We start from the raw sequence: 12,749 nt of genomic DNA, 5'->3' as shown, positions 1-12,749 counted from the left end.
TCTAAAAAGGGGAGTAGAGTCGATTTCACCCTCCCACCCCCCCCCCCCCTCACCTTAATTGCCCCTAGATATTTAATATTTCCTAGAAAAATACTTATATAAATTAAGGTGATCACTGGGATTTTCGAACGCATAGAAATTTCGTACGTAAGTTTTTTCGTCGTGATCTATTCATGATAGTTCAAATAATATGATACGCAAATTGATCAAAAATATTGAAATAAATTACTACAGTAAATTTCAATTTTAATTAAAGAATAAATCTATTATTTAAAGGTAATTTTAAGGTTTTTTTAATGTTCAATCTATACATATATATTTTAAAAGTCTTAAAAAAGGTAAAAGTATCTCAGAGTACATTAAACAAGTATATGCCAACAAATGCTAACATAATCACAACAAATAATAACATAATCAACATTTTCTTTACTATGCAAATTTCTATTTTTAAAGCTTGAAATCAATTTTTAAGAAATTTTCTTTTTACATTTACTTATCCCTGAACTCTGTGAGTATGGTAGAATTACAAACAGCTGCATATATAAATTTTTTAAGGATTAATACTAACAGGTATAAAATTTAATACAACACCTTTTTTAAAGTGCAACTTAATTGGATTAAATGAAAAGATAAAAAAACAAAAGTTTGGGTTCTTTAACTCATACCTACATATCTCATCATTCACCATTGTTTCTTATTTGGGAAGAAAAAAATAATTTCTAGCACTTGCAAGAGGGTTTTATCCTACAGTTTTCTATTCCCATAATGTACTATCCCTGTGAAACTCCTCTAACACTAAATTGGCCTAACCTATGAGAATATTATGTAAGTGTGTGTGTGTGTGTGTGTGTTTTTGTAAAGAATTATGTATTTTGTTAACTTTTACATTGGTATTCTTGATTAAACCTTTATAAAAATAGGGTAATATAGTTATTTCTCGCATCGTATTATAAACGGCTTTCCGCGGATATAGAATGTACATTTATGAGATTAAAACTAGTTTTTTTAGCCCCGAGGTGACGAAGTCACCGGCTAAAAAAACTAGTTTTAATCTTATGATTGTACATTTCTATATTCGTAGAAAGCTGGATATAATACGATGCTAGACATAGTTTTTTCGTATGGATGAGAACCGGTTCCTATCCACCGGATTCGAATGAATACGAGAAAACTAATTCTGTGACTACATCCTGTATCTTTATATGAGTGTTTATATATTTTAGCAAATTAAATTATTGTTATTTTATGATTATGACATCTACTAATTTATTATTAAGGGTTGATATGGCATATCCACAAATCTAATATAGAAACAATATAAGAGTCTACATTTTTCTTTTTTTATAAAAAAAAAACTTTCACACAAATAAACAGTAAAGTGAAAGCTTTTTCTCATTTTGGCATATTTTCCTGACAAAAAGGTTGGCAAGGTGAATTATTGAATAGCTTTACTCTTAACTTGCATTTCTCATAAACTTGATAGGTCACACATATTTATTATTATGGTGTTCCATTCTTATAACAAAATAAATGTGCTATACAAAAAATCAAAAAAATTATTTAGTTTATGAAAACTAGACTCCATTAATATATAAGAAGCCAACAAAAGATAATTAAATGCAATAAGCTTTAGCAGAAAATATTCATAACATATCAATCCTATTATATAAAGTATTTAGCCTTTTTTTGGCTAAAGCTTAAGATCTCAATAAGTGCTGACCCAATTGAGTTCTTCATTTTAAGGAAGCTTTACATAAGACCAGGGAAGGTTTTAGGGTTGACATCCCCAAACATATCCTAGAGGCTAGAGAAGAAGCAGCTAGTATGTTAATATAATAGATACATTTCTTAACTTTTTATATTATGTTTTCAATACTAAGATACATAAATATTTGCTATGTAATTAATTTGCAGAAATGTATGAAAGACTTATACTCATATTTCAATACTACATTTGACATTTGGCGTTTATACATTACAGCTAAGAAAAAATAACTGGACTCTCAGTTTAGAGGAGACTGGTTTTGTCCAAAAAATTATAATTATAATTTTCACAAGATTTATTTGAATAATAAATGAAAATATGTAGAAAAAAACATTGCTAATTAATAATTTATTATTATTATTCTTTTTAATTTAACGGTAAATGTATGAACGCCATGATCTGCACCTGTTGTCTACTACTTCCTTTCTCTCCAAACGGGCGTTTACATAGGGGGGATAAAGGGAACAGACCCCACCTTTTTTAAAATTCAGGAGAAGACCAACTTTAACTTTTAAACTCCAAAAAATTTTAAAGTTTGTTAACCTCAAAAAGAAGTATTATTGTATAAGGTATAATAAAAAAGGTTATACCAATACGATACTATAAGAAGAATAAATAAAAACCAATATTTTGAAGTTTAAATGTTTACCTCCCTAAAAGATAAAAAGCTTGGACGTCCTTGCCTATATAATGTAAAGATTACCCCCCCCAAAAAAAAAAAAAAAATTAAATTCGGGTTGCCATAGGCCCCCCCCAAAAAATTTGGAATTTTAACCCCCCAAAATGAAAAAACTTGGACGCCCTTGAAATAACCCCACTTTTTTGGGATTATGAATACGAACTTTCTGTACGATTTTTCCAAATTTATGTTCTCTACGAAGGAACTCTCACGAAATTGATACCTGCAATCATAAATTAATATTACTTTAGGAAAAAAAAGCATATAGTTTTCACTTCTTAGAATTACAAAACAAATGTATTTAAATTCAAAATATTGGAGTGAGTGAGTAACTTGATATACTTTAATTTAATAAGTTTTCTTTTTTGGAGCACTTGATCACCAGTCAAGATTGCTACAGGTAGCGACAGAGGTCAGCTATCTATGGGGTTTTATGGTTTGCTCCTTTGAATGAACGATGAATTGCAGCCACCACCAAACCAAAGGGTTGCTTCCATTTTCATATAAATGATTTATAGAAGTCCGTGTACACACTCGCCCTATTTTTGTTCGACATTCTGCTTCCCTCATCTAATTCTAATCTTGGTGGGATTCAGATATCTCATTTGCCTGACAAAAATTGTATTAAACGAGATATAAACAGATAATATTTACCAAAATAAATGCAAATATCTCTTATTTTTTAGCTAGAATTAACAAAATATTTTAATTACATTTTTATTTACAAAAAAAATCAATTTACATACATATCATTTCCATAGATTCACATTAAAGGTTTATAAGAATTTTCATAAAATATCTAGAATGCATAAAATATTTGATTGTACGTTTAAAATATTTTTACATTTGTATTGTTAAAATTATTTCAAGTTTTTACATATTACATAATAGTTAAAGTAACCACAAGATAAAAAAAATATTTTTTTTTATAATCTTTAGTATTAAAACATTATAATAATATACATACTAAAATCATTGTATAAAAGTAATAAAAAGAATCAACTGGATAAAACATATTCAACTGGAGATCTAAAATATTATCAAGTATGGCTTAGAAGCCGATTGAAAACCACCGGAATAGAACCGGTTCTCATCCATATTGAATAAATATATATGGCATCGTATTTGACAATTTTTCCCAAATATTAAAACAAAACTGGTTTTCATCTTATATTTTATTTATTTTAATATCCGCGGAAAGCTGTTTATAATACGATGCAATAATTCTTGAATATCTAAAAAAGTTTTCCATAAGATATGTACTTTTAGGTAACATGGCTACTCTATGATAAGGGCCTGCCCTTTCATTCGTCCGTAAGACTTTTCAAAAGTAAGAAAATACTTCTTAACGGATAAATAACTCTTTCTTGTTCTATATGGTGGCTAATCTTTCAGTTATATTTTTAGTTGATTTCTAGGGATCTGAAGGGATAAGACAATGACAGATAAATTGATGTAAATCCCCAATGATGATATAAAAAATTACTCCTTCTGTAGATTAAAATTAGTGGTTGAAACGTCTGGACAATCAACTTATTGAATCAACCAATGAAAATTAACTTAAGTCTCCAAAGTTTTAAGGCTAACGAATAAGAAAGCGTTATTATAAAATATTGGGGACTAGTGTAATAAATAGCATAATGCCCCCCTCTTTCTCTGGTTTATTTCGCTACTTATTGACAAGGTCGTCCTTTTTAAATACTAAAACCATGAAAATAGATAAGTTCGGTACATACAACCATAGTTACATTTTCGTTCATTTAGAATTCTTGAAAAATATATTTTCGTAGTAAAGAAAAATATTGAATAATTAATAATGTTTGAAAAGAAACTCTATTTTGATTTTAAAATATTAGAGAGATTCAATTTTTGATATGATTCTTAAATTTGAATGCCTCTTAGAAATATAAATTATGATATGATTAGTTTTAAAACCTAACATTATGTTAAAATAATCTATTATTAACAGTCACCGGAAAAAAATCATGACTCTTTTAGAACACCGAGGGAAAAATAAAAAGGGGACTGTGCACGAACGAGAACAGGGTTTGTGTAATCTTAGCATCTTACAGCAATGGTGTTTGCAATATTTTGTGACAATATTTAAGTTCGGATTAATAAAAAGGAAGATATAAAAAAGATTTTGTCGACACACTCGTTTGATTTGCATTTGTCCCCTTTTGGAATGGCACATGACATACGCTACAATATTTATAAGAACTAATTTGACCCTTTCTATGATAAAATGGACGGAAAATGTATTTCGTACGTTTTTTTTTATATCATTATTGAAACAGTGAAACGTTCATGGGAAAAAAGCCAAAGGTCCCCAATTTTCAAAATTCAGCTTTCATTATGAAAATTGTCAGAAGGGAGACTAATTTTTCTTTAATTTACCTCCGACAATATTAGAGTATTAAAGTTTTAAAAAAACATATTTTAAACAGTGGCGTGCGAACCGAAGGGGGCATTTGGGGCAATCGCCCCCCCCTAGCGACCAGAACGCCCCCCTCTGCCCCCCCCTAGCAACCGCCCCCCCTGCCCCCCCCTAAATGTTAAAAAATGCCCCATTTTGCCCCCCCCTGGTCAACAAAAATGCCCCTTTTTGCCCCCTACCCTACAAAAAGCAAAACTATCCCAGTTTCCAAAAAAAAGATCAAGAAATACTCCAAAAAAAATTTTTGGCGCTTTGTGCCAACCAGACAGTTAGGTTATAACCTTTTTTCACTGAACATAACAAACCAGGTTATAGGAAGTATTTTATTTTGTATAATATAAACTTTTTACCAAAGAAATTTTTTACATCCCCAATGATGATACAAAAAATTACCCCTTATATAGATTACAATCATTGGATGAAATGTATGGAAACTCGACTTAATTAACCAACCAATCAAAATTCCATTAAAGTCCCCAAAGTTGTTGAGCCAACGAATAAGAAATTTTTATATGAAATATTGGGGACAAGTGTAATAAATAGCCCAAAAATCCCTCCCTCCCTGCATATTTGAAGAAAAAAATTTGCGCTTCGCGCCCTTCCAAATGGTTTCTGCTATGAAATATTGGGGACTAGTGTAATAAATAGCCCAAAAACCCCTCCCTCCCTGCATATTTGAAGAAAAAAATTTGCGCTTCGCGCCCTTCCAAATGGTTTCTGCTATGAAATATTGGGGACTAGTGTAATAAATAGCCCAAAAACCCCTCCCTCCTTGCATATTTGGAGAAAAAAATTTGCGCTTCGCGCCCTTCCAAATGGTTTCTGCTATGAAATATTGGGGACTAGTGTAATAGATAGCCCAAAAACCCCTCCCTCCCTGCATATTTGAAGAAAAAAATTTGCGCTTCGCGCCCTTCCAAATGGTTTCTGCTATGAAGTATTGGGGACTAGTGTAATAAATAGCCCAAAAACCCCTCCCTCCCTGCATATTTGAAGAAAAAAATTTGCGCTTCGCGCCCTTCCAAATGGTTTCTGCTATGAAATATTGGGGACTAGTGTAATAAATAGCCCCAAAACCCCTCCCTCCCTGCATTTTTGAAGAAAAAAATTTGCGCTTCGCGCCTTTCCAAATGGTTTCTGCTATGAAATATTGGGGACTAGTGTACTAAATAGCCCAAAAACCCCTCCCTCCCTGCATATTTGAAGAAAAAAATTTGCGCTTCGCGCCCTTCCAAATGGTTTCTGCTATGAAATATTGGGGACTAGTGTAATAAATAGCCCAAAAACCCCTCCCTCCTTGCATATTTGGAGAAAAAAATTTGCGCTTCGCGCCCTTCCAAATGGTTTCTGCTATGAAATATTGGGGACTAGTGTAATAGATAGCCCAAAAACCCCTCCCTCCCTGCATATTTGAAGAAAAAAATTTGCGCTTCGCGCCCTTCCAAATGGTTTCTGCTATGAAGTATTGGGGACTAGTGTAATAAATAGCCCAAAAACCCCTCCCTCCCTGCATATTTGAAGAAAAAAATTTGCGCTTCGCGCCCTTCCAAATGGTTTCTGCTATGAAATATTGGGGACTAGTGTAATAAATAGCCCCAAAACCCCTCCCTCCCTGCATTTTTGAAGAAAAAAATTTGCGCTTCGCGCCTTTCCAAATGGTTTCTGCTATGAAATATTGGGGACTAGTGTACTAAATAGCCCAAAAACCCCTCCCTCCCTGCATATTTGAAGAAAAAAATTTGCGCTTCGCGCCCTTCTAAATGGTTTCTGCTTTTAATCACAATGAAAGGACAAGTAATTTTTTTTTATTTTTTACATAGTTCATTATATCTTTGGTTTTTATCTACTTGTCTGTATTCTTATTAATGATCTTTGTGCTTTGCTACTTAAAGAAATATTTAAAATCATTTTTTCATAGGTATTAGTTTAATTTTTGGTAAATTATTTCCAAAATGAGTGTTTTTATCCCCTCCCCCCCCCCCAATTTTTTTTAATGGGGTTATTCATCCTTCCTGCTGAGATTTTATAACATCCCCTTCCACCCATTAAAAATGTTTTGTGGTGGAGGGGGAGGGGGGGAAGTTAATTTATCTTCTGTACTATTTTTTCGAAGATGCTTTCTAGCTCCCTTCCCTTCGGTCATTGCAGGGTGGGGAGAAGGGATGGGGGAGAAGAGATGGGGGGGGGAAGAGGTGGGGGATATAAATGGGAAATAGGGATGGGGGAAGGGATGGGAAAGAAGGGATAAGGACTAGGAGGCCCATAATCAAATAATCCCACCCCTTAAAACGCCCTTAATTAAAATTAGTATATATAATCAAAATGCCCCCCCCTAAAGCAAAGTGCCCCCCCGGGGCACTTTGATTTAGGGGGGGGCAAAATTTTACAAAATCTTCAAAATGCCCCCCCCTAGACAAAGTGCTTCGCACGCCACTGATTTTAAAACTTGGATAGTTTGCTTTCATGAAAAATGAGATTTGACACTTAGAGTTTAAAATTGTAAAAAAGATAGATACCTATCAAATTTTTGAAGATGATAAAATGGAAGTTTCTTACTTTGATTACATAAAAAAAATAAAAACATTAACTAGTATTTTGACTGGTTTGAATTTACAACAGTTAAAAAAAATCCACCAAATTATGATATGATTAATTGAGAAGCAGGACACAGAAGTTAGAGAGGAAAGCTCCAGTTCCCAGACCAATGCCAAGCAGGGCGACCATCAGGCTGGCGGCTGTAGAAGCCTCGGCCTCGCGGACAGTCTGAAATAAAAGGTCGTCAATATGATTGATAGACATTGCTAGCTGTATACGTAACTTTTTACGATTAAAACCAGTTTTTTAGCCCCTAGATGCCGAAGGCACGAGCAAAACTGTTTTTTATCTTATGATTGTACATTTTAAAAACTGGATATAAAACGTATGATCGTATAGATGAGAACCGTTTCTAATCCAACGAATATTAATCGGTTTCGAATGAATATGAAAAATTATATCATTTGATGTCTCTTTGCACAGATTTACGCCAGGCTTAATCTTAGTTAATCTGCTGGATCTCTTCCCTACCTGTGGAGCACTCATCATACAGATGGAGCCAACATATCCATTGGACACAGAGAAAGCTGCCATGATCAGGATGTATGCTGTGTCAGACTCGAACACGACAGGTACCAGGCTACGCTGACCAGGTGACAGGTTGCATAACAGGAACAGAGGCAAGAATCCAATTCTAAACAAGTTTTAAAATATCAATTACTTTCATTCTTCATTCGTATGCTGCGAGACTACTTGTCCGATATTGCCTCGGGTTACCATACCTGGTTCTAAAAATGGATGGCAAACTAATGTATAAGGACCAAGACAAAATTCGAATACATATCATGACAATATTAATTTTACTTCAGCAATCAATAGAAGATGCGTGTTACAAAAAATGTGTTTTCTTTTTTTTTTAAATATTATTAAAAGTGTGTATCACACACAAGAGTTAAGTAACTTGCACTCTTAATACAATTCAATAAGTAGATGAAAATGATGAAATTTAGGTAAAGTTAGTGTTTTTCTATAATATAATAGGTCACATTAGTGCGTCAATAACAATTTAATGGCCAAGAAAATTACAAAATTCTTGTGCAGCAAAATATGGTTATACCTGAGAAGAGACAGCGCCAGAGTGATGACAGATTCTCTTTTTCCAGGTTTGGGCCACTGAACCCATCCAGCAGCTTGTCTAAAATGTAAAAAAATATTCTAGTGACGTATTTTTTTCATGAAAAAATAACAGTTACGCACTTATTATTGTTATAATAACCTCTTAAGTAAGCGTCTGCTCTAACTTTTAATTCGTCCGTCTGGGTAGAAAGACAAGACTACAACAATGAAAGAAAATCATATTTTCCTTAGTAAAATTGGATACATATCCCATAATGCATTACAGACAGCCCGCCGGACTTTATTAATTCTAAAATAGATGCATAATGCAAATCTCAACTACAAAATTCTGCCATCGATCTCAGATCGAGTAAATAACTATTTACCCTCAGGTTAAAACAGACAAGAGACAAAATTTATTATAGAGTAGCTTCGCTAATAAAATATTTAATTGCTATACCTGCCCAAATAGTCACCAACATTGAAGAGAACAAAGCATGACACCGGGATGAAGAACTTGTTGGCCCAGGGGCCCTCGCCAACGGTTGACACAACGCGGACAGTCAGGGCTGGGAAGCAGCCGAGGGTGACCAGGAAGCACATGAGAACGGCGAGTCCGTAGGGCCAGATGTCAAGCATAACGGTTAAGGGGTTCACCTTCACGGGGATACGGGGCTGAAATAAATATTTATTATTAGGTTAATAAATACAATAATACTTTTCCCTGATAATTTTAAGCTCAATTAAAAATAAGTTATTTTTTTAAAAACTTGTTACAGGGGATATCATTTTATCAGCCGATGAAATATCCTTATATTCATACTTTAACAATTTGTTAAAATGAAATTTAAATGAGTTATTTAAGCAAACAAAATTTAGCATAAATGGATATTTAATACCGAGGGATTTAAATATCCATTTATGCTAAATTTTGTTTGCTTAAATAACATTCTATTGCAATAAAAGGTGATGTTAGCAAATAATTTCTTGAATAAAATCATAAAACGTTTTTTCATTTAATTTTCATTTTTTTCACTGTTGTGTTTTTATTAGACATTAAAAATAAAAATCATAAAAAATCTTCCAAATCAAAGAGAAAAAATCTTTGAATTATTGGTCAATTTAAGTTCAAAGATTTTTTTATTGTAAAAAGTTAATTTTTTAAAAATATTTTAGAAAAAAAATCTTCTAACAAAAAAAAATTAACATAATCCAAGATGGCGTCAATACATGTAAAATAATATTTTCAAAACAAAAAATTAAAACTTGAATATCTTTTTTCACAGATTGAATTTCAAAAATCGGTCTGACAGTTTTTCCAAAGTCAGTATGATCTATCAAATGAAAAAGGTTTGAAACTGATAGAACATTTCTTTATACTAAAACATATTTTTTCTCCCGTTTTTTCCCACACTTCCAAAAAATGAAATTCAATGAAAATTAAATGGTTCTTACGTTAAAAAAATTTTCTCACGGGTCCAAAAAATTAATTTAAATGAAAATCATATGTACCATTTAAATCAAAATAAATGGTTCCCACATTCTAAAAATTTTCCCACGCTTGACATTCTTGAAAAATGCTAAATAAATGGACATTTAAACAAACCAAAGATCGCGTTTTTTGCAATGGAATGATTTTTTCTTTAATTTTTGCCTTAAATGTCTAAATTTTTCTACGCCCTCATTTTAACCCCCCTCAAAAAGAAAAAAAATACAGCAGATTACCCCCCTCAAACCTTTAAAACTCCTCATTTTTCCTCTCAAAATAAAAGCTTAGACGTCCCTGCTACGCTTTCCTACTATTTGTTTTTATTCTGGATGTCCTTGAGTAAAAGAAGTTTTGATGCATAGTTAATTATAAAAGTTTGAAAGTAACTAAAAATATGATGACAATGAAACAAATACAACTTTATTTGTGTTTTTTTTTTATATTAAGTTACTCGATCAATAGGTAACTATAATGTGGTTTATATCACATTTCAGTAGATAAATAAATAATTCTAAGATCCCCCCCCCCCTTTCTTTTAATATTATAAAATTCTTTTATTTTAACGAATTTTAATTATTAAATGATAGAATTTCTGATTTTCAACCACACAACCAAGGATTATCATATTAGAAAGAGGTTGCTGCTTACATAACATAATTGCCAAGTCTTGATTTTATTCTTTCTCTTTCCCTTCCTTTTTAACACTGTTTTTGAGTTATGTTCTTTTTATATTAAAAAACACATTAATATGGATTTTATTGTTGTTGTTATGGAAAGTAATCACGATATTTTATTGAAATATCATGTATATTGGAATCATTTTTATAATTTTACTATATGTTGTATCAAATTATGCAATATAGGCAAAATTAAACTCTTATCATCAACAAAACATTAAAAACGACTTCACAGTTTAATTGCTTTTAAGTCGTTTCAATAAAAATATCAACTTTTTTTTATACCACCCCAATAGAACTCAAAATAGAAAAAAAGTTAAAACACAGTAACTTTCTAAGGGAGTTTCCTAGATGTGGGAATATAATCGTCGCTGCTCCCCCCCCCCCCCAAAAAAAAATCACTTTCACTAAAATTAAAAAAAATTGCATGAAAGGGGGGAGGCGGATGTGCCACATTTTGAAACCAAAACCAAAAGTCAACAAAGGAACTCATCTAAAAAAAAGAGTTACAGGTCTGAGATTTTGCATGGCAGTTGCTTTATAGGGGTACAATATGGAACTGTGAAGAAACGGCGGCGCAACCGCCGAAAACCGGAATTTTTTTTTGCCTTTTCTCGGCGGTTTTCGGCGGTTGCGCCGCCGTTTCTTTACAGTTCCATATTGTACCCCTATTAAGTAACTGCCATGCAAAATCTCAGACCTGTAACTCTTTTTTTAGTCGAGTTCCTTTGACTTTTAGTTTTGGTTTCAAAAAGTGGCACATCCGCCGTTATAGGAGGTTCTGCCACTATTTCCTAATAATGCAACATCATACTATGATACTACATTAATACAAAGGCCAAGCAAAATCGCAATAATTTATCTTTTTTTGGCAGAGTTCCTGTTCTACTGTGTTTTAAAGTTTTGTAAAATTATAGAAAAAGATATCAAGATTGCATTTTTAAGCAAAGGCAATTGATTTATTTAAACCCTCCTATAGACTTTAGTTCTGAAATTTAAAAATCCGCTGATCCTATTTTAAAAGATTGTATTTAGTAATAAAATGTCAAATGAGTTTCTATTTCAAAACATTTTTTTCATTCTTTTAACTAATAAAAAAAGACAAGCGTGTTTAAGTCCATAGATTATGCTCTTAGAAACATAAACAAAACAAACTCTTTGAACACCATTCCTCCCTTTCCAGTTAATTTCTTTTGTGGGTGGAAGGGGGGGAGGGAGGACGTTTTTCCTTTCGATGTTTTGTACCTTTAAGTGTCTTTTTTCAGTTGCTTTTTCAATTTTGTTTTGGTCGATATTTTTGGTGTTATTTTTAAAGCAAGTTTTTTAATTGACAACAATTTTTTGTTTAATTCCTTAATACAAATATTTGCTGCAGAGTAGCTTTGACTTCCTTTTTAATGTTTTATATGTCAAAGGGGTAAAATAGAGACTAACAATTTACACATGTGTTCTGCTTTTAAAATTCTTTACATTCATAAGATGTTTAAGTGTAAGAGGGAGTACTTTTAAGATACTCAACATGTTATTTGAGTTCTAATAAACATTGCTTCCCCAACTGTGTATATATGTCTTGGATCCTTCAATTTTTTTACATAAAAAAAATAACCGCTGATTAGAATTATAGAACAAAGTAAATCTTAAATAAAATAAAATGAGGGTAACACATATAATAGCTTAGTTTTTTATTTTTATGTTCTATGTTAAAGTTTTCCTCCTTGTTTAAAGACAGTTTGAGACATAGATTAAAATGTTTAGTCTGAACTTTGTGAAAAAAACTCAGAGTACATTGATCAAATGCAATTAACTTCATCAATTAAAAATACGAAAGGCAAATGAAAGTATTTTAATAATAAGTTAAATCCTTAGTTCTCTAAACTTTAGTTTATATTTGAATCAAGCAATAAGTGTGCTATTATATCCTGTTTAATATCTGGCAAAGTCTAAGGAAAGGAAGACAATACCTACTTAATTTCTTTAAGTTTTTAAGCTTCTACCAAAGGCATAATAAAATTAACGGGAATGGATAGTTTAAGTTTAATTTACTGTCCATT

General features: G+C 32.0%; 1 protein-coding gene across 4 annotated transcripts in view; it reads right to left on the bottom strand.

Annotated features, from left to right (window-relative positions):
• Positions 1–3,147: 3,147 nt before the first annotated feature.
• The window catches only part of LOC145334156 (equilibrative nucleoside transporter 1-like), a 30,275-nt gene continuing 20,673 nt past the window's right edge, over positions 3,148–12,749 (bottom strand). Inside the window, exons 10-14 of one of the 4 annotated variants that reach the window (XM_080179506.1) lie at positions 8,993–9,207; positions 8,534–8,611; positions 7,948–8,110; positions 7,398–7,644; positions 3,148–3,494 (exon numbers count right to left, since the gene is read on the bottom strand). In XM_080179506.1, coding sequence (XP_080035632.1) covers positions 7,531–7,644; positions 7,948–8,110; positions 8,534–8,611; positions 8,993–9,207 — 570 coding nt within the window. In that variant the 3' untranslated portion in view covers positions 3,148–3,494; positions 7,398–7,530. Of the gene's footprint in view, positions 3,495–7,397; positions 7,645–7,947; positions 8,111–8,533; positions 8,612–8,992; positions 9,208–12,749 lie in introns of those variants that run through there. The other 3 variants (XM_080179495.1, XM_080179516.1, XM_080179523.1) reach the window with 3 other exon arrangements.

Source organism: Acartia tonsa, chromosome 2, assembly GCF_053477335.1.
Source record: "Acartia tonsa isolate MP-2025a chromosome 2, ASM5347733v1, whole genome shotgun sequence".
Classification (NCBI taxonomy): Eukaryota; Metazoa; Arthropoda; class Copepoda; order Calanoida; family Acartiidae; genus Acartia; species Acartia tonsa.
Note: the sequence above shows the minus strand (reverse complement) of the source record. Positions and strands in the feature narration are given on the sequence as shown.